This window comes from Oncorhynchus kisutch, linkage group LG11 (assembly GCF_002021735.2).
Source record: "Oncorhynchus kisutch isolate 150728-3 linkage group LG11, Okis_V2, whole genome shotgun sequence".
Lineage (NCBI taxonomy): Eukaryota > Metazoa > Chordata > Actinopteri > Salmoniformes > Salmonidae > Oncorhynchus > Oncorhynchus kisutch.
Window position 1 is genome coordinate 32,540,821 of NC_034184.2, and position 27,510 is coordinate 32,568,330.

Here is a 27,510-nt window from a genome sequence, read left to right on the forward strand (position 1 = left end):
AATAATGAATTTCTCCATATATTTTACACTATATGAGCATGAATGTTTATTTTAAAGGGCACAGTCTTGGATGGATTTAGCTGATATAGCCACCATATCAGATATTTGATCTATTCATATTTAACTCTATTCTTTAGATGTATTCATATGGCCTGTTCATTTGAATGAGGATCACAACTGTCGTGGAAGATTCAGAATTTGTTGGTAACATATGTAAGATGTTTTATATTCATCTAATGTGTGTAAGTTCATTCTCATCAGAATGGTATTTTTGTATAATACTGTGGCGAGGTTGCAGTTATCTGTTCTATGTCAAGACTAAGTTGCATGGGCCGCTGAGAGGGGAGAGGTCAAAGTGTCATCATGTGTAAACATATCTTTTACTCCCCACCTTTTTCTAGTGGGGAAAGGAGGGTGGCAGTGTCTGGAACCATTCTCATGCTCCCTTTTATCTTAACCTATAGCCTCATTCTCCTCTCCGTGAGTTTGTCCAGGATTGGTTGTATTTAGGGTTGGTTGTATCTAAATGACAATTTGATATATGCCTGTTGATATGGAGGATTGGTTTATGGTTCTGGGGTTTGAGAAAGGAGACAAAGCTGAACGATGAATTATGTCTATCCTGTCTGACTATGTGTGTTCTTTGCTATTAAAGGATCTCAGTTGCATTGTAAGGCGGCTCTCAGAAAATTCATTGAGAGACACTGAATTTATCTGAGAGTCACAGAAAATGCTATAGAGCTTATATAATTAAAGATGGATTTTTATAACTAACTCTGACTTGTGTGTGTGGTTTGCTCCCATGATTTGGTAAATAGAGGAAATTTCCACGACACATCCAAAATGTTCTTTTTTGCCAGTGAAGGTGTGACTTTCAGGGTCCCCCAACTGGTAGCCCGTGGGCCCCACAGCTGTTCTGAACAACAACAAAAACAACTTGTTTTATTCGTTTCTTACATGTTTGGGACATTAAAGTCTGTAAAAACACCAGAAAGTGATTTTTATTTGAAAGTATGTTTCAAAGTATTCCCACGCATAATAGAGAGAGATATATGTGACCGTATACAAATGTCAGCAAGGTTTGAAATTATGATGTTTTAGTCAAACATTATATCTGGTTGGGCTTCTTGTGGACAATTTGCAGTCTACAAATTTATTTGTAATCATGTTCCGGCCCCCTGACCATCCGCTCAAGAAAGAAATCGGCCCACGGCCGAATCTAGTTGATGATCTCTGCCCTATGGTTGAGAATTGTTTTTGGAATGAGTCAATACGCAAATGCATCACACTGTTCAACATTGTGTTTACTATTGCTTGTCAACATACTGTGTTCTAAATTATAACATCACACATTTTGCCAAAGTATTATGAACAATCCCCTGTTTCTGATTGCAGTGGATGATTTAAAAATGCTACGGGAAGAAGAAGTGTACATGACCAACTCTCACTCAAATCTGCATGAAATCTGCCTGTGTACTCCGTAATGTGTGGTGTACTGTGTGCTACTCCAAAATGTTGCTTTTCTATAGTGTGTAAGGTGTCGGTCTCTGTGCGGAGTGTTTGTGGGGTCTCTAGCTGTGTGAAATTCTATACGCTTTGTGTACTCAGATAACAGCAGCTGGATAATTCCATTCACCCACCTTTGTTTCAGCATTGCAGTTAGACAATCATCTATCACAGAGTAGGAGAATAATGGATGAGCTTTTCATTTCATTACAGTGGGCCTGCTGCTAGGGCTTTATTCTCTGTGTAAACCACAAACAGACTTGAACTGCTTATTAGACATTCATAATGGAATTGGATCAATATTTCTTAGAATGTATTATTCCTTCCTTTCTCTGTCTTTTTCCTGGTAGCAAGCAGTTCAAGTGAGTAGATAGATGTATGAGGCACTTAGATGCAGAGTAAGAAGCAGAGTAAGAAGTAGTTGGAATAGCACCATGGAAGCCTTTGTTATATTTGGAGCTTTTGTTGGTCATGCCATATTTGCAGACTTGTGTTTAGTCATGTTTGTAATGAACACAAGGGGAGACAGAGAGCTGGTTTCAAGCGCAGGGCGCAGCAGGTGTTATTTGAAGAGGACCATAGGAGGAGGCAGGTAGCTGGGTTCAGGGGCAAGCAGAAGGTCATACACAGGGGGTCCAAAAGGGCAACAGTACAGGCAGGGAAAAGGCTAGTAACGTAGTCCGGGAGATCAGGCAATAGGTAGATAACAGGAAATCTGATTAAGTACAGGCAGGGAATAGGCAAAAGGCGCCGTTAGTGAGGCAGGAAAAAACTATCATACACAGGAGGAGTAAATCAGAGCTCTGAAAGACCTGTGGTACAAAACAAACAATGCCTCACAGTGATTGGGTGAAAAGAACTTAACTAAATAGTGTGTGATAATAACACAGGTGTGTGAACAGGATATTAGAATTCAGGTGATTGGGATCTGGAGAGTGAGCTGCGTTCAGGGGATCTAGGTGTTTGAGAGTGTGATCTGGAAAGTGAGCTGTGTTCATGGGTTCTACGTGTTTGAGGGTGTGAGTTGGAAGCAGACGTTACAATATTTAATAAACCACTGTTCAGAAAACATACCCTCTGCTGTAGAAGGCAGCAGGGTCTAGTTATAGTCTGTTTAAGAGACAAACACTTCTTCTTCATGACATGTACACGCATGAATATCTTAAATCCAAAATATTCAGGCTGATGGCATTTTACACTGAGTGGGAGGGAGAGACAGTGTGAAGTATCGATCATCACTCTGTTATCCTGCTGGTTAGCTCAGTGAATTACGTAACTAAGTTCTAAAAAGTGTCAGCCAATGTGATGTCAATCTGCCAGCTGTCATTTAGCTATGGCTGACCTATTGGCAATGTGAATACTGGAAGTGGCTGTCTTTGACCTAAGCATATCTGTTTGTCATAGTGACAGTGCTTTGTTAGACTGCTCAAAATGATCTAATGAGAGCTGTCCAGCATGGCTCTCAATCCTCTGTCTGGCACCAATTTCACCTGTTAAGTGGGGAGGACATACATATTTATAAATCTGATCTCACGTTAGATAGGCATCTCTGTAACCCCATACACTGCCTACAGCTCTTTATGTTCTATGTCCGTGTTCTATCAGTCCATTACAAACCAATTACTCGATAGGTTTTGGCTTCAGTGTACTTGAAATAGGGCAAACTCTTTTTGTAAGATGCTGGTCCCATTTTCTACAAATATTTAATTGATTCAATTTTTTTGAATTGTTTACTTATCTATATATAGTTGATTATTATTGATTACAGTGGAGTCTGCTCTCCACTGTTCCATATTCAATATATTTCAGTTGATACATCGTTGGTACATCCGAAATTGCTATGTTACTGTATCTAGCATCTAGTATCTTGTATCTAGTATCTAGCATTTACAATTACGTGTACTCGTCAGCAAATTCTTAGGACATCCAAATAGTCCATTAGAACAAAGAAATCAAATCCTGACCTTCATTTAAGATCTTAAATGAAATACAACAGATCTGATGATTGAACAACATTTTGCAGTAAGTAAGTACCTCTATTTTAGACTCTATGGTACAAAGATCCAGTGTTTAGGTAACGGTAACTGAGACTTACATGGCAACTTTAGGTACTCAGGCTAAGAGTACAGCCACAGCATTTTTGCAAATTACCATAGAAAACAGTTTTATGGTTATGTTGCCTACACAATCCCTTCCAGAGCACAGCTGCCAGAAGAAAATGTAGTTGTCAAGATATTAGTGTAGTTGTCAAGATATTGTACAGACTTAGGGCGAAAGTTGATGAGGCACAGGGAAGCCAGTCAGATTAGGATAGAAAAGGATAGAAAATGAGCTTTTGTAACCAACACTAACCAATAAACCTTAATGGTTCCCAATTACTATCCAATATGATACAGTATATGGGCAGTGCATTGTAGTCTATGTAGCAGAAAGAGAGCAGCAGGCCTTGCATTGTGTGTGTGTCACATTGTTAGCATGTATTTATTCATGCCACAGGGCTGGTTTGAGATATCTCTTGGCATCCATCCGTGAAGGCAGACAAATACGGGCCACGCTCTGCTCCACTCCGTCCTGTCTGTTCCTGGAAATAGGGCCATCTGCCAGGGCAGCTGAGCCATGGTGCAGAGCAGTGCTCCTGTCCTGGAGAGTTGTAATGCAGATCTGTCTTTCTGTGGCATGTCTGTTTTGAGCCAGGTTGTCCAAACACACCAAGACAGTCGTGAAGAGAGCACGACAAAGCCTATTCTACCTCAGGAAACTAAAAAGATTTGGCATGGGTCCTCAGATCCTCAAAAGGTTCTACAGATCACTGCCTGGTATGGCAACTGCTCGGCCTCCGACCGCAAGGCACTACAGAGGGTAGTGCGTATGGCCCAGTACATCACTGGGGCTAAGCTGCCTGCCATCCAGGACCTCTACAACCAGGCGGTGTCAGAGGAAGGCCATAAAAATTGTCATAGACCCCAGCCACCCCTAGTCATAGACTGTTCTCTCTTTTACCGCATGGCAAGTGGTACCGGAGTGCCAAGTCTAGGACCAGAAGGCTTCTCAACAGTTTTTACCCCCAAGCCATAAGACTCCTGAACAGGTAATCAAATGGCTACCCAGACTATTTGCATTGTGTGCCTCCCTCCCAACACTTCTTTTACTCTGCTGCTACTCTCTGTTTATCATATATGTGTAATCACTTTAACTATATATTCATGTACATACTACCTCAATTAGCCCGACCAACCGGTGCCGCTGCACATTGGCTACCCGGACTATCTGCATTGTGTCCCACCACCCACCACCCGCCAACCCCTCTTTTACGCTACTACTAATCTCTGTTTATCATATATGCATAGTCACATTAACTATGCCTACATGTACATACTACCTCAATCAGCCCGACTAACCGGTGCTGTATATTGCCTCGCTACTGTTATTTTTCACTGTCTTTTTTAACTGTTTTTATTTCTTTACTTATCTAATACCTTTTTTAACTTACAAATTGCACTGTTGATTAGAGCCTGTAAGTAAGCATTTCATTGTAAGGTCTACACCTGATGTATTCGGCGCACATGACAAATAAACTTTGATTTGATGTCACATTTCTTTTAGGTTTTAGCTCAAAGGTGTGATTTTATTCATCACAGTGCCCTTTTAAATGTACCTGAGATGTGACATTTAGTTCTGTCCTGTTTGTTTTAAGACACGCGGGATGGGGAAACATTAGGCAGAAACTTTGCTGTAAGATTAGCACTAATCCAATAACATAGACTGACATTGATAAGAGAAGGGTCTCTGCTGCAAATATCCAACTCAGATCTGTGTCACAGAGGCCATTCAGAACTCAGTAAGACACCACCACTCCCTCACTTCAGCCTCTTTCCTCAGTCTCTCCTCCAGACAATAATAATAATCCTATGTTATCTTAAATAATGTCTTCTCTCATTTCTTCCAGATGGAGGACGTAATAGCACGCATGCAGGATGAGAAGAATGGAATTCCTATCCGCACTGTGAAAAGTTTTTTGTCCAAGATTCCAAGTGTTTTTTCAGGTAAAAGTCTTGATTTAACTAAAGCTTTTGTGCTAATAAATGGAGTATACCAAACATTAGGAACACCTTGAGTTGCATGGTGGACCATTCTTGATATACAAGGGAAGCTGTTGAGGTTGAAAAATCCAGCAGCGCTGCAGTTCTTGACACAAACCGGTGCACATGGCACCTACTACCATACCCTGTTCAAGGGCACTTCGATTGTCTTATCCCATTCACCCTCTGAATGGCACACATACACATCCATGTCTCACTTGTCTCAAGGCTTAAAAGTCCTTTAACCTGTCTACTCCCCGTCATCTACTCTGATTGAAGTGGCTTTAACAAGTGACATCAATAAGGGATCATAGCTTTCACCTGGACTCACCTAGTCAGTCGAAGTCATAGAAAGAGCAGGTGTTCTTAATGTTTTGTATACTCAGTATATATTAAAATGGTAATGCCAGGTAATAAGGACTTTTGGATTCTGACTGACTTGGAGAGCCGTCGGTGGTTCTGAAAACTAATTTACGTAAACCAGAGAGTAGACAGAATAATGTTGCAGGGAACTGTCCAGAGTTCTGAAAAGAGAACCTAAGGCTGAGTAACAAAAACTCAAAGCTAAAAACAATGCTTATGGAAATTGGAAAGGCTAGATAGCCTTATAAATGTGGCTTGTTCTCTATAACACCTTGTAAAAAAGTGGTATGCTTATTCCCTTTGCAGGACTGCAAACAACAGATATGATCTGGAATCAGCCATGGTGTCTCTTAGTTGATATTATTCATTATACAACAGGTGGGTCTAATCCTGAATGCTGATTGGTTGAAAGCGCATTCCAGCCGGTGTCTATTTCACAAGTTACCACCTGCTAAATCTATGACGTTAAAATGCCTATGTACTTTGTTCCATCTGACTGCGCAATCCACTGTTTCACCAGCCTAGGCAGGTTGAGATCAAGTTATAAACTTGATAAACAAGTTATAAACTTGATCTCCACTATAACAAGCATCGAGACATTATCTCATATTTCTTTCAGAATAACATTTAGTTTTCAACAGCGGAGATTTGTATAAACTTTGTTGTCTGGCTCTCCGACATTTGTAACATTTTTTCAATATTCAAATTCGATCTCCAAGTGTCCCATAGTAATGCACGTGTAGGGGTCGGGAGTCGGGATGAGAGAGAGAAGCAGGCAGTGTTTCTCAGTCAGTCGAAATCATGAATGAATCAGCTGGCATCATTTTTATGGATATATACAAAAAAATGTCAAACGAAACATGTGCAGCTAGTTTGCAGTCTTTCCAGCTTCAGTTTGAATTCATTGTGTTAGCTGTGTTGTTGGCTAGCTCCTCTGAACAACACTGTCCTAATGAGAGAGCACATTTTCTATGCCAGGCGAAATCGTGCCTCATTAGCTCATTGTTATGGATGTATCCAAATAAATGTCACTAGACAACAAATGCAGCTACTGTTGTTATTCTGTCTGCACTGTTTGACGTGACTGTAAGTTAGCCGTAGTTGGCTAGAAAGGGATAAGAACATTGCCAGCCAGAATGGCAATGGAACATTTTGAATGAACAACTAAGTCGCGTCCATAGATACAGAACAAAAAGACTAAACGACTGGGTCGCATCTCTGGCAACCGAACAAATAGAACGAACAACCAGCCGGCTTGGGTAGCAACCCTAGATTTGTTTCGGGACTATATCTTCTGGAAGGATGAAATAGTATGAATTAATTCATCATAATAATGTTTTTAATGACCATCTGTCAATCATTATTTGAATATGTTGGTAACCCGTTGTAACAAAGTGATAATGCCCTCAAAGGCGGTGTTTGGAGAATATATTGGCACGGTTTGGCGGCCCTCGACTTCATCTCAGGCCTAACAACACCCGTGCCAATATATCCTCCAAACACCGGCTTCTCGGGCATTATCACTTAAGTATGTCACTAGTGACTTTCCCCAGAGTATACAAACAGAACAGTTGATGTAATGCGAGTAGGGTTCCTGGAACAGTAAAGCACTCTGGGGCCGAGATGACTAAATTAATAGCACAGCCACAGGATGAATGGATGACCTGTTCTGTTCATTCTTATTCAGTGTTGCTCAGCATTCGGTTAAAATGAAATGCCCTCTATTTAGTAATAGCTGCAGTTCAATAATGTGTTAATTGAGACACACATAAACTCTCCTCCAGATTTATTTGGACAGTGAAGCTACATATTTTAAACATGGCTCTATACTCCAGCATTTTGAGGATGCTGGAGGATTTAAGTACAGAATGTCACCTTTTATTTGAGGTTATTTCCATACACACGGGTAACTGCCAAAATAAAGGAAATGCTTGTGTAAATGAGGGATACAAAGTATGTTGAAAGCAGCTGCTTCCACACAGGTGTGGTTCCTGAGTTAATTAAGCAATTAACATCCCATCTTGCTTATTGTCATGTATATAAATTCCCAGTTGGCCATTATTTTGGCTACCATGGCCAGAAGAAGAGATATCAGTGACTTTAAAAGAGGGGTCTCAAAGGAGCAAATCAAATTAAATGTTATTTGTCACATGCTTTGTAAACTAACACTGAAATACCTACTTACAGGTAATTTTCCAACAATACTTACTTACTTACTTACTTTATTGCCCCATGGGGAAGTTTTGTTGCAGTGTCATGTACACGCTTAAAGTTGCGTTTAAATACAAAACAAAATTGATAATATAACTTTCATAACAGTTACATACCAATAAAACATTCTTTTTTTAAAGACTAGCCTGCTGGCCTTACTGAGTCAATAGGAACATCAGCCTGCTGGCCTTACTGAGTCAATAGGAACATCAGCCTGCTGGCCTTACTGAGTCAATAGGAACATCAGCCTGCTGGCCTTACTGAGTCAATAGGAACATCAGCCTGCTGGCCTTACTGAGTCAATAGGAACATCAGCCTGCTGGCCTTACTGAGTCAATAGGAACATCAGCCTGCTGGCCTTACTGAGTCAATAGGAACATCAGCCTGCTGGCCTTACTGAGTCAATAGGAACATCAGCCTGCTGGCCTTACTGAGTCAATAGGAACATCAGCCTGCTGGCCTTACTGAGTCAATAGGAACATCAGACTGCTGGCCTTACTGAGTCAATAGGAACATCAGCCTGCTGGCCTTACTGAGTCAATAGGAACATCAGCCTGTTGGCCTTACTGAGTCAATAGGAACATCAGACTGCTGGCCTTACTGAGTCAATAGGAACATCAGCCTGCTGGCCTTACTGAGTCAATAGGAACATCAGCCTGTTGGCCTTACTGAGTCAATAGGAACATCAGCCCGAGGGATTTCACACCTGGCACAAATTATTGTCTTATTCTGTTTTTCCTGCTGAGGGGTGCCCTATACCTGCGCCCATAGGGGAGTAGTTCCAAGTCCGAGTACAGGGGGTGGCTTGGGTCTAATGCAGAGTTCAATATAAAAAAACAACAACATTGAAATAGTGACACGAGGAATAAATACAAAATGAATAAAGAGTAACAATAACGAGTCAAAATAACATAGCTACAGTATATACAGGGAGTACCAGTACCAAGTCGATGTACAGGGGTATGAGGTAATTGAGGAAGCTATGTACATACAGTATCAATCAAAAGTATGGACACACCTACTCATTCCAGGGTTTTTCTCTATTTTTACTATTTTCTACATTGTAGTATAATAGTGAAGACATCAAAACTATGAAAAATCACATATAGAATCATGTAACCAAAAAAAGTGTTAAACAAATCAAAATATATTTGAGATTCTTCAAAGTAGCCACCCTTTGCCTTGATGACAGCTTTGCAATCTCTTGGCATTCTCTCAACTAGCATCACCTGGACATAAATCAAATAAAAATGTCTTACTTTTTTTGTAGTTAATAAATCTAATGTGAAAGATTTTCAGCTGGCAGGCAGACACTGGAATATGTTTGAGTGACAGAATGAGGGCTTTGCATATGCACTTTGTTGTGTTTTTTGTGTTGAATCTTTTATGTAGCTACAACATTTACTTGAGAGAAATGTGAACACTTTAAACACCTTCGGATGTTTAAAGGGACAACTACATAATTATATACATGAGCCAAGTGATTACTGAGCAATAGATAAATCAAATCAAATTTTATTTGTCACATACACATGGTTAGCAGATGTTAATGCGAGTGTAGCGAAATGCTTGTACTTCTAGTTCCGACAATGCAGTAATAACCAACAAGTAATCTAGCTAACAATTCCAAAACTACTACCTTATAGACACAAGTGTAAGGGGATAAAGAATATGTACATAAAGATATATGAATGTGATGGTACAGAGCGGCATAGGCAAGATACAGTAGATGGTATTGAGTGCAGTATATACATATGAGATGAGTATGTAAACAAAGTGGCATAGTTAAAGTGGCTAGTGATACATGTATTACATAAGGATGCAGTAGATGATATAGAGTACAGTATATACGTATACATATGAGATTAATAATGCAGGGTATGTAAACATTATATTAGGTAGCATTGTTTAAAGTGGCTAGTGATATATTTTACATAATTTCCCATCAATTCCCATTATTAAAGTGGCTGGAGTTGAGTCAGTGTGTTGGCAGCAGCCACTCAATGTTAGTGGTGGCTGTTTAACAGTCTGATGGCCTTGAGATAGAAGCTGTTTTTCAGTCTCTCGGTCCCAGCTTTGATGCACCTGTACTGACCTCGCCTTCTGGATGATAGCGGGGTGAACAGGCAGTGGCTCGGGTGGTTGTTGTCCTTGATGATCTTTATGGCCTTCCTGTGACATCGGGTGGTGTAGGTGTCCTGGAGGGCAGGTAGTTTGTCCCCGGTGATGCGTTGTGCAGACCTCACTACCCTCTGGAGAGCCTTACGGTTGTGGGCGGAGCAGTTGCCGTACCAGGCGGTGATACAGCCCGACAGGATGCTCCCGATTGTGCATCTGTAGAAGTTTGTGAGTGCTTTTGGTGACAAGCCAAATTTCTTCAGCCTCCTGAGGTTGAAGAGGCACTGCTGCGCCTTCTTCACGATGCTGTCTGTGTGGGTGGACAAATTCAGTTTGTCTGTGATGTGTACGCCGAGGAACTTAAAACTTACTACCCTCTCCACTACTGTTCCATCGATGTGGATAGGGGGGTGTTCCCTCTGCTGTTTCCTGAAGTCCACAATCATCTCCTTAGTTTTGTTGACGTTGAGTGTGAGGTTATTTTCCTGACACCACACTCCGAGGGCCCTCACCTCCTCCCTGTAGGCCGTCTCGTCGTTGTTGGTAATCAAGCCTACCACTGTTGTGTCGTCCGCAAACTTGATGATTGAGTTGGAGGCGTGCGTGGCCACGCAGTCGTGGGTGAACAGGGAGTACAGGAGAGGGCTCAGAACGCACCCTTGTGGGGCCCCAGTGTTGAGGATCAGCGGGGAGGAGATGTTGTTGCCTACCCTCACCACCTGGGGGCGGCCCGTCAGGAAGTCCAGTACCCAGTTGCACAGGGCGGGGTCGAGACCCAGGGTCTCGAGCTTGATGACGAGCTTGGAGGGCACAATGGTGTTAAATGCCGAGCTGTAGTCGATGAACAGCGTTCTCACATAGGTATTCCTCTTGTCCAGATGGGTTAGGGCAGTGTGCAGTGTGGTTGAGATTGCATCGTCTGTGGACCTATTTGGGCGGTAAGCACATTGGAGTGGGTCTAGGGTGTCAGGTAGGGTGGAGGTGATATGGTCCTTGACTAGTCTCTCAAAGCACTTCATGATGACGGAAGTGAGTGCTACGGGGTGGTAGTCGTTTAGCTCAGTTACCTTAGCTTTCTTGGGAACAGGAACAATGGTGGCCCTCTTGAAGCATGTGGGAACAACAGACTGGGATAGGGATTGATTGAATATGTCCGTAAACACACCAGCCAGCTGGTCTGCGCGGCTGGGGATGCCGTCTGGGCCTGCAGCCTTGCGAGGGTTGACACGTTTAAATGTTTTCCTCACGTCGGCTGCAGTGAAGGAGAGTCCGCATGTTTTGGTTGCGGGCCGTGTCAGTGGCACTATATTGTCCTCAAAGCAGGCAAAAAAGTTATTTAGTCTGCCTGGGGGCAAGACATCCTGGTCCGTGACGGGGCTGGTTTTCTTTTTGTAATCCGTGATTGACTGTAGACCCTGCCACATACCTCTTGTGTCTGAGCCGTTGAATTGAGATTCTACTTTGTCTCTATACTGACGCTTAGCTTGTTTGATTGCCTTGCGGAGGGAATAGTTACATTGTTTGTATTCCGTCATGTTTCCGGTCACCTTGCCCTGATTAAAAGCAGTGGTTCGCGCTTTCAGTTTCATGCGAATGCTGCCATCAATCCACGGTTTCTGGTTTGGGAATGTTTTAATCGTTGCTATGGGAATGACATCTTCAACGCACGTTCTAATGAACTCGCTCACCGAATCAGCGTATTCGTCAATGTTGTTGTCTGACGCAATACGAAACATATCCCAGTCCACGTGATGGAAGCAGTCTTGGAGTGTGGAATCAGATTGGTCGGACCAGCGTTGAACAGACCTCAGCGCGGGAGCTTCTTGTTTTAGTTTCTGGCTGTAGGCAGGGATCAACTAAATGGAGCCGTGGTCAGCTTTCCCGAAAGGAGAGCGGGGCAGGGCCTTATATGCGTCGCGGAAGTTGGAATAGCAATGATCCAAGGTTTTTCCAGCCCTGGTTGCGCAATCGATATGCTGATAAAATTTAGGGAGTCTTGTTTTCAGATTAGCCTTGTTAAAATCCCCAGCTACAATGAATGCAGCCTCCGGATATATGGATTCCAGTTTGCAAAGAGTCAAATAAAGTTAGTTCAGAGCTATCGATGTGTCTGCTTGGGGGGGAATATATACGGCTGTGATTATAATCGAAGAGAATTCAAATTAACCAATGGAAGTTTAAAAGATAATTAACAAAATGTTAATAATTAAAATAAATTAAAACAAAAATTTAATCAAGTCCAGTTCAGAACTATTGCCTTTTTGAGTGTACTTTGGAGATGGCGGACCAATTTCGTGACAAAAAAAACCTCTGCAAAAAGTACTGAAGGACATCAATTACTTAAGTTTAGGGACATTATGTCCAAATGTGTTTATTAGCATGGAAACATTTAATGTACCGTGTTACACTATAACCAACAGTGCAATGTTAGCTGCATATAAAACTAACATAAACAATTGCTGGTGCCAATTCACTACTGACCAGTCTTGGGACAACTGTAATTTCAACAACACTCAAAATTAAGGGAAAAAACATAGGGCCTCACTGACTTGCCCTCCTCTTTCTCTCTTTTATCATGGCATGTGTCTTAGTTCTGTGGCCTTACTCTCCAACTCTGTCTAATTCACACATTATCTCCTCCTGAGAGTGTTGGACTTGGTGATGAGCTGATCCATCAAGGTGCCGGATTTGCACTCTGCTTGCTCTGCAAATTTGTCCGCATTCTTCTCCAGGCTGTCAGATACCTTCAGCAGAGTTATTATTTTCCATCTCATCTTTGGGGTGGCAGGTAACCTAGTGGTTAGAGTGTTGGGCCAGTAACTGAAAGGTTGCTGAATCGAATCCTCAAGCTGACAAGGTAAACATCTGTTGTTGTTCTGCCCCTGAACAAGGCTGTTTACCCCCTGTTCCCTGGTAGGCTGTCATTGAAAATGAGAATTGTTCTTAATTGACTTGCCTAGATAAATAAAGGTTACTTAAAAAATCTGTGGTCCTCTGCAGCCTTTTTCTTCTGACCTTGTAGAGCACTTTCATTCTTCCTCTTCTCCTGGTTCAGGTGTGCTCTGTATTTTGACCTTGCTGATCCAGCAGAGGTCAGCAGCTCCTTGGTGAGTGGGACCTTGACACCCCCAATGATAATAATCACACACCAGTCTCTGGGCGATGACTGGGCCTTCCTGGATGTTACAGGTTTCCACCTCCTTCTTGATGGAGATGCCTCTCGGTGGTTGCTTGCCCATGGGAAGCCATGCTGGAACACATCCAGCCTCGTCTCTGTGGGCCGGAAAGAGAGGAAGTGCTCACTTTTGGCCTCGGGATAGGAAGTTCCCAAACGGTTGGGTAATCACGTCACCTGAAACCAAACAGATTAAAGGAAATAAGTGAAAATTTGTCATTATATTACATCAGATAGGCTTCTTTCACTTATATAAGTTATAATTGTGTATACATTTGGTAATAATCGGGAACAAAACATTTTCCTGAATTTTCTGGACAAGACTGCTCATCCTTCCCTGGTTCCAGTCTGGGTCAGAATACATGAGAGTGGGGTCCAAACCCGTCTCCCAGTGGGGTATTTCAGGGGGCTCTTGTCCTTCACTTTCTTTAGGATGTTTGAAATACCCTTCATGCAGTTCCTCCTAAACTCTAGGACAGTAGGCTCTCCTATATTGGATTTTCTCTGCAGTTCTTGACAGAGTGATAATGGATAGATAGTGCTAAATAACTTAATACAATAGTGAGGATGCAGGCAGCAGATAGTTATCTATCATTTAGGAATGCTTTTCCAACTATCTTGAAGGAGTTCCCACATATGCTGAGCATTTGTTGACTGCTTATTCTTCACTCTGCGTTCCAGCTCATCCCAAACCATCTCAATTGGGTTGAGGTCGGTCGATTGGGTAGACCAGGGCCCTTCTTGGTCAAATAGCCCGTACATAGCCTGGAGATGTTTTGGGTCATTGTCCTGTTGAAAAACAAATGATAGTCCCACTAAGCCCAAACCAGATGTGATGGCGTATCGCTGCAGAATGCTGTGGTAGCCATGCTGGTTAAGTGTGCCTTGAATTCGAAATAAATTAGCGTCACCAGCAAAACACCCCCACAGCATGTCCTAAATGCTTCACGGTGGGGACCACACGTGGAGATCATCCGTTCACCTACTCTGCATCTCACAAAGACACGGCGGTTACAACCAAAAATCTCAAATTGTAACTCATCAGACCAAAGGACAGATTTCCACCAGTTTACTGTCCATTGTGTGTGTTTCTTGGCCCAAGCAAGTCTCTTCTTCATATTATTGGTGTCCTTTAGTAGTGGTAAATCTTCATGAAGGCCTAATTCACGCAGTCTCCTCTGAACAGGTGATTTTCAGATGTGTCTGTTACTTGAACTTTGAAGTTGATGTATTTGGGCTGCAATCTGAGGTGAAGTTAACTCGAATGAACTTATCCTCTGCAGCAGAGGTAACTCTGGGTCTTCCTTTCCTGTGGCGGTGGTCATGAGAGCCTGTTTCATCATAACGCTTGATGGTTTTTGCGACTGCACTTGGAGAAACTTTCAAATGACTTGAAATGTCCCAGATTGATTTACCTTCATGTCTTAATGATGGACTGTCATTTCTCTTTGCTTTTTTGAGCTGTTCTTGCCATATATACCACAAACCTTGTCACAACACAACTGATTGGCTCAAATGCATTAACCCTCTTTGGGCAAGGGTCCCACCTGGCCAACATCCGGTGAAATTGCAGAGCGCAAAATTCTAAATACAATATTCTTAATATTAAACATTCATGAAAATACAAGTGTCTTACATCGTTTAAAAGCTTAACTTCTTGTTAATCCAGCCACTTTGTCAGATTTCAAAATAGCTTTACAGCGAAAGCACACCATGCGATTATCTCAGGACAGCGCCCCGCATACAAAAGCATTACATACATCTTCCAACCAAGTAGAGGTGTCACAAAAGTCAGAAATAGCGATAAAATAAATCACTTACCTTTGAAGATCTTCCTCTGTTTGCAATCCAAAGAGTCCCAGCTACATCACACATGGTCCTTTTGTTCGATAAAGTCCTTTATATCACCAAAAAGTCAGTTTAGTTGGCGTGCTTGACTCAGCAATCCACCTGTTTCCCTCATTCAAAATGCATACAAATGAATCCCAAACGTTACCAATAAACTTCATCCAAACAAGTCAAACAACATTTCTAATCAATCCTCAGGTACCCTAATATGTAAATAAACAATACATTTTAAGACAGAGGATAGTATGTTCATTACCGGAGATAAATAACGAAGTGCGCGCTCTCATCCACGTGCACCACAACACTACAGCCAAAATGTGATTTTCAAAAAACAAGCCTGAAACTCTTTCTAAAGACTGACATCTAGTGGAAACCCTAGGAACTGCAATCTAGGAGGTATTCCTTTTATATTCCCATAGACAGCCATTATAATCAGTGGTGAGCTCAACAACAAACAACAAAAATTCAGGATTGATTTTCCTCGTGTTTTTGCCTGACATATCAGTTCTGTAATACTCACAGACATTATTTTAACCGTTTTAGAAACTTGAGTGTTTTCTATCCAATACTACCAATTATATGCATATTCTAGCTTCTGGGCTTGAGTAACAGGCAGATTACTTTGGGTACCTCAGTTATCCAAACTTCTGAATACTGCCTTCTACCCCAAAGAAGTTAAGGCAAGAAATTCCACAAATTAACTTTTAACAAGGTACACCTGTTAATTGAAATGCATTCCATCGGACTACCTCATGAAGCTGGTTGCGAGAATGCCAAGATTGTGCAAAGCTGTCAAGGCAAATGGTGGCTACTTGGAAGAATCTCAAATATATTTAGATTTATTTAACACTTTTTTGGTCACTACACGATTCTATAGTTTTGATGTCTTCACTATTATTCTACAATGTAGAAAATAGTAAAAAATAAAGAAAAACCCTGGAATTAGTAGGTGTGTCCAAACTTTTGACAGGTACTGTATAATAGTGATGCACCGGTATGACATTTTTGGCTGATGCCAATTTCTGATATTTTCCTTGCCAAAAAAGAAAACGATTGTAACAAGTGCGCTGAGAGTCGGGAAGCAAGTACAGGGAGTGAGTGTTTTAATAAATGAACAAAACACAAACAACGCACCGACATGAAACAGAGTCAATAACACCGGAGGAAAGAACAAAGAAAGAACCAAGGGGAGTGACAGATATAGGGAAGATAATCAAGGAGGTTATGGAGTCCAGGTGAGTGTCATGAGGCACTGGTGTGCTTGACGATGGTGACAGGTGTGCGGGATAATCAGCAGCCTGATGATCTAGAGGCCGAAGGGAGAGTATACGTGACAGTAACCCCTCCCCGACGCACGGCTCCTGCCACAGGATGCCAGCAAAGGGGATAAACCTGGGGATTAGGGGCGGAGCGAACCTGTCACCCCTGCGGAGGCGCGGGAACCCATCACGTCGGCTGAGGCATGGGAACCCGTCACGTCGGCTGAGGCGCGGGAACCCGTCACGTCGGCTGAGGCGCGGGAACCTGACGATCTGGCTGAGGCATGAGAGCCTGTAGCAGCTCCCGGACCCGACATCATTTACACTGACACAGAAAAAACACTCCCTTATGCTTCCCTTAGGTGAGGTGTTATTCTATAACGAGTGTGCTGAGAGTCGGGAAGCAAGGACAGGGAGTGAGTGTTTTAATAAATAAACAATAAACACGAAACACAACATGCCGACAACGCACCGACATGAAACAGAGTCAATAACACCCAAGGAAAGAACCAAGGGGAGTGACAGATATAGGGAAGAAAGTCAAGGAGATGATGGAGTCCAGGTGAGTGTCATCAGGCACTGGTGCGCTTGACGATGGTGACAGGTGTGTGGGATAATCAGCAGCCTGATGACCTAGAGGCTGGAGAGGGAGTATACGTGACAACGCTACTGATAACCGATATTAAACATATTTGCGGCCTTTTAAGCATTCTAGTACAGTTAAATTGACCACTGTGTCCATGTGTGTGTTAACTAAGGCACTGCCTCTCAGTGCAAGAGGCATCACTACGGTCCCTGGTTCGAATCCAGGCCGTATCACATCCGCGCCGTGATTGGGAGTCCCATACGGCGGCGCACAATTGGCCCAGAGTCATCCGGGTTTGGCTGGGGTAGGCCATCATTGTAAATAAGAACTTGTTCTTAACTGACTTGCCTAGTTAAATAAAGGTCACACACACACACTCCACACTGACCAAAAAAAGTTATTTTGTTGGCATTTACGTAAGTCCCCATTACCAGTAAAACATAATAAAAACCTATTTCTTTCACTTACTTGCTGTGCTGTTTCGTTGTTCATTTGTTCAGTCGTTTCATTGTCAACCAGGATTTCCTCATACATGTCAAGCAGTGAAGTTTCATCTCTGTCTGTCCGTGGTCTCTCTTCCTCGGGGGTGCACTGTCACTGTGTCCTTTCCAACTTATCCAGCTGTGTCTGTAACATTTCACGTAAACCCTGTTTCTTGTCTGCATCGAAGTAGCGGTCCTTGTACATAGCATCGAGCATGGTGGTGACACAGTAAAGAGAGAATGCCACCGAATCGCTTATTCACAGCTTGTGTCGGCAGTTTTGTTGAGCAGGCATTTCAATGCCATGACAGAGGGTATCACGTCTGCTGCAGACGCAGTTGAGGAGATTATTTCTCGAGTCAGTTGTTTGAATGGAGCTAGCTAGTGTGTTCAGGTTTCCAAGTTCATGTTTCCAAGTTTTCAGACATGTTATCAAATGCCATGCACATTCAACCAGCACATTCATGAGCATGCAATACGACTTTTCTCAGTATGAAATCCTCAACGACCCACTGTGAGACTCAGCATGCTCATAGGGCTGATATCGCTGGTCCAAATGTTAGTTGTGAAGCTAATAGCAGTGACGCTATTACTGTGTTACTCCGGTAGGGCAACATATGAAAAATGGCGCACTTGGTAGTGTGTACCGGTGCTCGACCAGTCGGCGAAAGCCAACATCACCCATAACAATGAATGGTTGCTTGTCAAGGGCAATGAATTCCATTATCTTGGCGTTAATGGATTTCACCTTTGAGTTGTCTCGCTGAAATGTTCTTACTCTTTCAAATGACTGCTTGACTTGTTGACTGCTCAATCCACACAGCTGACACTGTGGGCTAGGTTAGGAATGCTATGTTGCACGGGTAGCGCAAAATTGTATGGCATCATTACGTAATGTACCTACATTATATAGGTATGCACGTCAGCTTTGACATCAGTTTTGCACATCGGCGTTAAACTAGACACCGGGCCGATGTCGATGTTGGCATTTTTAGCTAATATCGGCCGATTCTGACATGTTCACCGATATATCGTGCATCCCTACTGTATAACATTCCAAGTCTACTGACCAAAATGAGGCAACAAAAGATATGGAATAGCCTAATGCTATCTGGCATCTTCTGTAGATTTCCCTATGCTTCTGTTGAATAGATCCTAATACATTTCCATAATTAGCTAATGAGCAAAATATTGTGAACGCACCTGTGACATTAACTAACATTTGTTAATAAATAATATAAATAACATTAACAATAATTAAATAAATTGATTGATTATTTACTTTGAAATGTAGTAAATCCTGAGCTGTTGCATGCCCCATGAACTGTGACCCCAGGTACGTTGACTGAATGCAATCTCCGTCCCAATAGCATACATGCAGGTCCAGTTTTTAACTTTTTGTCCTTTGGTTGAGGCTTTTGTTGGGGAACATCGCCTGAAAGACCTCTCCAAATTGCTCATTGGCAATATAGGACTGACGCCTCTGGAGTTTAGACTCCATAGCACCTCTGCTTTTAGTGTGGGCGTAGAGCCAAACGTTGTTCGGGAGATTGCGTGATGCTGCTGTTCCCTGCAACAAGGTTGTTTGAGTGCTAATGTGTCTGGCTGTAATTGGGACTGTCATCTGTGGTACTGTGGCGGAGACGACTGAACAGAACTGAGAAATTCCGGGCGTTGGCGGCTTTTCACAGCGGTTTGGTGTTTTTCACACTGCATGTGGGATTCTACAGCTTTAATTCCCATAGTGCCAAGTGATTTCAACCACGAAGTAAAGTTGCTGTTCTCCAACCAATTCTGGTTGAATTTGCACTTTCCGATGGTAGCTGCAGACTAAAATGAACTGTCTAGCATAGTTTAGAGTCTACCTTCATTACCACTTCACCGTAGCCAATATTTGCTAGCTAACAGACGAACGCACCAGCAGCATGAGAGAAAAGCAGCCAACAGTCAGGAGTGTCTCGCTGACTTCTGACAGCTGCGGGAAAGTTACTAAGTGTGGTTCCGCTCTGTGCATAACTCAAGCTTAAATGCGTTCCATTGAAGTAAATCGGAACGTAATAAAAAGCAGTCCATCTCCCAGTCTACTTTTTTTAAGACCTTTGAAAAATGTGAAAAACTTCTTTGGGACTAGGGGGCAGTATTGAGTAGCTTGGATGAATAAGGTACCCAGAGTAACCTGCCTCCTACTCAGGCCCAGAAGCTAGAATATGCATATTCATAGATTTGCATAGAAAACACTCTGAAGTTTATACAACTGTTTGCATAATGTCTGTGAGTATAACAGAACTCATATGGCAAGCAAAAACCTGAGAAAAAATCCAACCAGGAAGTTGGAAATCTGAGGTTTGTAGGTTTTCAAGTCATTGCCTATCGAATATACAGTGTCTATGGGGTCATATTGCACTTCCTAAGGCTTCCACTAGATGTCAACAGATGTCAACAGTATTTAGCCTGTTTCAGGCTTCTACTATGAAAGGGGAGCGAATAAGAGCTGTTTGAACCAGGTGTCTGGCAGAATGCCATGAGCTAAGTCAGGCTCATGGCCGTGAGAGCGAGCTGCATTCCTTTTCATTTCTAAAGACAAAGGAATTGCCCGGTTGGAATATTATTGAAGATTTATGATAAAAACATCCTAAAGATTGATTATATACATCGTTTGACATGTTTCTATGAACTCTTTTGACTTTCGTCTGGACTAAGTGCCTGTGCCTTGTGAATTTGGATTTGCGAACTAAACGCGCGAACAGAAAGGAGGACTTTATCGAACAAAACAAACATTTATTGTGGAACTGGGATTCCTGGGAATGCATTCCGATGACAATCATCAAAGGTAAGTGAATATTTATAATGCTATTTCTGAGTTTTGTGACACCTCTGATTGGTTGAAAAAAAAAATGAAATCTGACACAGCGGTTGCATTAAGAAGAAGTTTATCTATAATCGTATGTACTTGTATCTTAGATCAATGTTTATGATGAGTATTTCTGTAATTTGATGTGGCTCTCTGCACTTTCACCGGATGTTTGTTAGAGACAATGCATTTCTGAACATAACGCACCAATTTCAAATTAGGTTTTTGGACATAAAGATGAATTTTATCGAACAAAACACACATCTATTGTCAAACATGGGGTCCTGGGAGTGCCATCCGGTAAAGATCATCAAAGGATAGTTATTAATTTTAACGCTATTTCTGTCTTTTGTGACACCTCTCCTTCTTTGGAAAATGGCTGTGTGGTTTTCTGTGAATAGGCACTGACCTAACATAATCGCAAGGTGTGCTTTCGCCGTAAAGCATTTTTTAAATCAGACACTGTGACTGGATTAACAAGAAGTTTATCTTTAATATGGTGTATAATACTTGTATGTTTGAGGAATTTTAATTATGAGATTTCTGTTTGAATTTGGCGCCCTTTCACTGGCTGTTAGCTAGCGTCCCACATATCCCAGAGAAGTTAATTTAGATAATTTAGAAATTCATTTAAGACCTTTTAAGGATCCGCAGGCACCCTGTATATAATGCAACAATTTGTGACGAAACTATCAGTAGAGTTGAACATCCGATTGAACTAATTTTTTCCGGTACATGAGAATATAAGGTCGAAAGTTATTTGTATTTGCAAAACGTCATCATGCACAGCCTTTTATCCGCAAAAAGTCTGTATGCTGGAAACGCACATATTATAATATGCAGATTTTTAAATATTTGCATTAAAATCTGTCTCAAATTGGATGGAAACATAGCTTATGTCTTGGCGTGTTCTGTTATGCGTAACAGATTTTGGAATGCTGTTCCTTTCATTCAAGATTTACAAAATGCCATTTAATTTCCCCATCAATCTCCCAATGCCTATCCACTATTTAAACTTACATGCTGCAGGTCAATGAAGGACTGTCTGGTCTCATTGAAGCTGGGTAGGAATATCTTCCTGCCTTTTTGTAGACTGGTGTTGGCAGGATCACTGGCAGAAGTCTTAAAGCAATGTCACCTTGTGTATCTGGAGAGAAGAATGTTTAGTGAATAACTTAATTGTTTCAGGCTATAAATAAATGAGCATCTGAGACCCCACCAGCAGGGTCATTTCAAACTAAACCTGCATTTCAGAGAGAAGATCTTGGCCCTGCTCCTCTCTGGGCTGGCGAAGCAAAGTTTTGTCCTTGAAGACCGTGATCTAGTTAAGTGAGTGAAAAACGATAGGAGTTGCAAATCACAGAGTCCATGTGTGTTTCTGAGCAGGGGTTGTGAGAGAGAGCTTTCAATTTCGTGCAGATATGGGATATACATTTAAAATAAATTATGAATATAGTTTATTTATTTACTGTCCTATCATGATGGAATGGTCCCCGACCCTATACCCTAGACACACACCTGAGCAACCCAAACACTAAGGAGAAGTCCTTAAATGTTTTATGTGCTTACTGTAAGTAGCCTATACGCAGCCAAATCAGAAAGATGAATGTGGTCGGAGACGTACTAAAGCAGCAACGCCCCCTCAAGATTCCGAGCCTGCCTGGCAGGGTTGGTTCTACAAAACCAAAGCACCCTGAGGGGAGAGCATAATATACAAGTAAATTCTCAAAGCTGCTAATGTGAACCTTGACGACCTTGTACCCAGCCGGTGGGGATTCCGGTGGGGTGCCCCCACCCAGGCAGTGCTGGCAACACTAGCTGCAGTATCCCGTGGGGAGGGGGTCACACATTCAGAGAGGGTACACATTATTGTGGCCCTGGTGGCACAAAATCATCAAATGTCTGACTGCACATAGATGCTTGGGTATATGGTCACAACATGTGACCAGCATGTGTGTGTTTCAGGGGAAGGGGGTGTAATCTGATCTCCATCACCTAGTACTTGACAATGGTTAATCAAATCTCCCCATGTTTGCCCGTTTTTGCTAAATTTGGCATGCTTTCTCATACAGCTGCAACTGTATGCATTCATTAATCAAGTCCTTCCTTGAGTTGAGCTCTGGGATGGAATGACTGTTGAGCATCTAAGTTTATGGTTGTTTGCGGGGGAAAGGGGTTGAGTGTGTACGAGTGTGTGTGTACATATCCTACAATTGTTGCTGTGGTAGCTGGTTCAGTGTGCCTTGAATTATAAATAAATCAAAGACAGTGTCACCAGCAAAACACCCCCACACCATAACACCTCCTCCTCCATGCTTTACGGTGGGAAATGTGGAGATTATCCGTTCATCTCAAATTTGTACTCATCAGACCAAAGGACGGATTTCCACCGGTCTAATGTCCATTGCTCATGTTTCTTGGCCCAAGCAAGTCTCTTCTTATTATTGATGTCCTTTAGTTGTGGTTTCTTTGCGGAAATTTGACCACGAAGGCCTGCTTCACACAGTGATAATGAACTTATCCTCTGCAGCAGAGGTAACTCTGGGTCTTCCATTCCTGTGGCGGCCCTCATGAGAGCCAGTTTCATCATAGGGCTTGATGGTTTTTGCAACTGCACTGAAGAAAATATCAAAGTTCTGTCATTTCTCTTTGCTTATTTGAGCTGTTCGTGCTGTAATATGGTCTTGGTATTGTACCAAATATCTTGTCTTCTGTTTACCCCCCCCCCCCCCCACACCTTGTCACAACACAACTGATTGGCTCAAACTCATTAAGGAATGAAATTTCACAAATGAACTTTTAACAAGGCACACTTGTTATTTGAAATGCATTCCAGTTGACTACCACGTGAATCTGGTTGAGGGAATGCCAAGAGTGTGCAAAGCTGTCATCAAGGCGAAGGGTGGTTACTGGGCAGGTGGCGCAGACATAGGCCCACCCACTGGGGAGCCAGGCCCAGCTTTATTACAGACAGAAATACACCTCAGTTTCATCAGCTGTCCAGGTGGCTGATCTCAGACGATCCCGCAAGTGAAGAAGCTGGATGTGTAGGTTCGGTTGTTGGTGTGGTTACACGTGGTCTGTGGTTGTGAGGCTGGTTGTACGTACTGACAAATTCTCTGAAACAATGTTGGAAATGATCATTAAAATCTCTGTCAACAACTCTGGTGGACATTCCTAGTGTTAGAGGGTAAATTGCACGCTCCTTCAAAACTTGCTACATCTGTGGCATTTTGTTGTGTGACAAAACTGCACAGATTTGCCTTTTACTGTCCCCAGCACAAGGTGCACCAGTTTAATGATCATACTGTTTAATCAGCTTCTTGAAATGCCACACCTGTCAGGTGGATGGATTATCTTGGCCAGGGAGAAATGCTCCCTAACAATGATGTAAACAAATTAGTGCACAGAATTGTCTATGGAACATTTCTGGGATCTTTTATTTCACCTCGTGAAACGTTGGACCAACACTTTACGTGTTGCGTTTATATTTTTGTTCAGTATATATTTTTTGTAATATTATTTTCGTTGTAGTTTTTTTTGACAAACAAAAACATGCATTGACAAAAACAATAGACAACTTAACATTTACAAACATATCCACAAACATTAATGAAACATGAATGACATCACACTTGCTCAGATTCACATCGGTTCCCACCGTATCCGCACCCAATGCCTCACCCCTTATGACTTAATATTGTGTTATGTTGTTCCACTCGTCAGTCACTCAGTTGCACTAGAAATAGAAATAGAATACTTCCAAGTATTCTGGTGGACTTCACATGCTGGTGGCAGGATAATTATCCATAGCCCAACCTTAATAACCAAAAAAGCCATGCATGCAAGATGACTTGACCTGTCTGGTGCACACATATTTCTCTGTCCTTAATCTGATTGAAGGCCTCAAATCTGTATCTTTGCCTTGTAACTGACTCATTCTAGAAAGAGAGAAGGAACAATACTTGATCAAGATGAGCTATCTACTAGTTTAAAGCCATGAAGTATATAATTCATTTCAAAGAATGAATGTATGGGCTACATTTATGAGAATAATACATGCATTTGCTTACCTTATCAACCTTGAAGATTGTTGTGACTTTACTTTCATTAATCTGATGACTGTTATTTATCGAATCAACTAACTATACTTAATTATTTCACAATTAACTCATTAGGAATTTAGAGCACCACGAAACGGTTGTTAAAAGAGTTACCATTTCCCGAATTAAACTCTACAGGACTTTACCTTTCACATCCATAAAACTGTCAACATATTAAATCATAACCTCTTATCATATCATCATTCTGAACAGTCATAACCTCATCTGCATCTGCTAAAATAATAACACAGAATAAACATACACTTAATACATGAGGAAAAGGTACCTAACGGACTGACAACATATGGCGGCTTGTTACACAAGGGGGCGGGGGGATTGGGGGGGGAGAGAAAAAGGTACCTAACGGACTGACAACATATGGCGGCTTGTTACACAAGGGGGCGGGGGGATTGGGGGGGAGAGAAAAAGGTACCTAACGGACTGACAACATATGGCGGCTTGTTACACAAGGGGGCGGGGGGATTGGGGGGGAAGAGAAAAAGGTACCTAACGGACTGACAACATATGGCGGCTTGTTACACAAGGGGGCGGGGGGATTGGGGGGGGAGAGAAAAAGGTACCTAACGGACTGACAACATATGGTGGCTTGTTACACAAGGGGGCGGGGGGATTGGGGGGGGGGAGAGAAAAAGGTACCTAACGGACTGACAACATATGGTGGCTTGTTACACAAGGGGGCGGGGGGATTGGGGGGGGGAGAGAAAAAGGTACCTAACGGACTGACAACATATGGTGGCTTGTTACACAAGGGGGCGGGGGGATTGGGGGGGGGAGAGAAAAAGGTACCTAACGGACTGACAACATATGGTGGCTTGTTACACAAGGGGGCGGGGGGATTGGGGGGGGGCGGGAGAAAAAGGTACCTAACGGACTGACAACATATGGTGGCTTGTTACACAAGGGGGCGGGGGGATTGGGGGGGGAGAGAAAAAGGTACCTAACGGACTGACAACATATGGTGGCTTGTTACACAAGGGGGCGGGGGGATTGGGGGGGGGGAGAAAAAGGTACCTAACGGACTGACAACATATGGTGGCTTGTTACACAAGGGGGCGGGGGGATTGGGGGGGGAGAGAAAAAGGTACCTAACGGACTGACAACATATGGTGGCTTGTTACACAAGGGGGCGGGGGGATTGGGGGGGGAGAGAAAAAGGTACCTAACGGACTGACAACATATGGTGGCTTGTTACACAAGGGGGCGGGGGGATTGGGGGGGGAGAGAAAAAGGTACCTAACGGACTGACAACATATGGTGGCTTGTTACACAAGGGGGCGGGGGGATTGGGGGGGAGAGAAAAAGGTACCTAACGGACTGACAACATATGGCGGCTTGTTACACAAGGGGGCGGGGGGATTGGGGGGGGAGAGAAAAAGGTACCTAACGGACTGACAACATATGGCGGCTTGTTACACAAGGGGGCGGGGGGATTGGGGGGGGGAGAGAAAAAGGTACCTAACGGACTGACAACATATGGCGGCTTGTTACACAAGGGGGCGGGGGGATTGGGGGGGGAGAGAAAAAGGTACCTAACGGACTGACAACATATGGCGGCTTGTTACACAAGGGGGCGGGGGGATTGGGGGGGGAGAGAAAAAGGTACCTAACGGACTGACAACATATGGCGGCTTGTTACACAAGGGGGCGGGGGGATTGGGGGGGGAGAGAAAAAGGTACCTAACGGACTGACAACATATGGCGGCTTGTTACACAAGGGGGCGGGGGGATTGGGGGGGGAGAGAAAAAGGTACCTGACGGACTGACAACATATGGCGGCTTGTTACACAAGGGGGCAGGGGGAATTGGGGGGGGAGAGAAAAAGGTACCTAACGGACTGACAACATATGGCGGCTTGTTACACAAGGGGGCGGGGGGATTGGGGGGGGGAGAGAAAAAGGTACCTAACGGACTGACAACATATGGTGGCTTGTTACACAAGGGGGCGGGGGGATTGGGGGGGGGAGAGAAAAAGGTACCTAACGGACTGACAACATATGGTGGCTTGTTACACAAGGGGGCGGGGGGATTGGGGGGGGGGGAGAAAAAGGTACCTAACGGACTGACAACATATGGTGGCTTGTTACACAAGGGGGCGGGGGGATTGGGGGGGGGGAGAGAAAAAGGTACCTAACGGACTGACAACATATGGTGGCTTGTTACACAAGGGGGCGGGGGGATTGGGGGGGGGGAGAGAAAAAGGTACCTAACGGACTGACAACATATGGTGGCTTGTTACACAAGGGGGCGGGGGGATTGGGGGGGGAGAGAAAAAGGTACCTAACGGACTGACAACATATGGTGGCTTGTTACACAAGGGGGCGGGGGGATTGGGGGGGGAGAGAAAAAGGTACCTAACGGACTGACAACATATGGTGGCTTGTTACACAAGGGGGCGGGGGGATTGGGGGGGGAGAGAAAAAGGTACCTAACGGACTGACAACATATGGTGGCTTGTTACACAAGGGGGCGGGGGGATTGGGGGGGGAGAGAAAAAGGTCCATAACGGACTGTCAACATATGGCGGCTTGTTACACAAGGGGGCGGGGGGATTGGGGGGGGAGAGAAAAAGGTACCTAACGGACTGACAACATATGGCGGCTTGTTACACAAGGGGGCGGGGGGATTGGGGGGGGGAGAGAAAAAGGTACCTAACGGACTGACAACATATGGCGGCTTGTTACACAAGGGGGCAGGGGGAATTGGGGGGGGGGAGAAAAAGGTACCTAACGGACTGACAACATATGGCGGCTTGTTACACAAGGGGGCGGGGGGATTGGGGGGGGGAGAGAAAAAGGTACCTAACGGACTGACAACATATGGCGGCTTGTTACACAAGGGGGCGGGGGGATTGGGGGGGGAGAGAAAAAGGTACCTAACGGACTGACAACATATGGCGGCTTGTTACACA

The 27,510-nt window shown here is 43.3% G+C and overlaps 1 protein-coding gene across 2 annotated transcripts in view; it reads left to right on the plus strand.

Annotated features, from left to right (window-relative positions):
• LOC109898871 (regulator of G-protein signaling 7) overlaps positions 1–27,510 on the plus strand; it is a 128,851-nt gene that overhangs the window by 61,872 nt on the left and 39,469 nt on the right. The window contains exons 3-4 of one of the 2 annotated variants that reach the window (XM_031835656.1): positions 5,453–5,549; positions 6,255–6,326. In XM_031835656.1, the coding sequence (XP_031691516.1) occupies positions 5,453–5,549; positions 6,255–6,326 (169 nt within the window). The remainder of the gene's footprint in view (positions 1–5,452; positions 5,550–6,254; positions 6,327–27,510) is intronic. The other variant, XM_031835657.1, reaches the window with a different exon arrangement.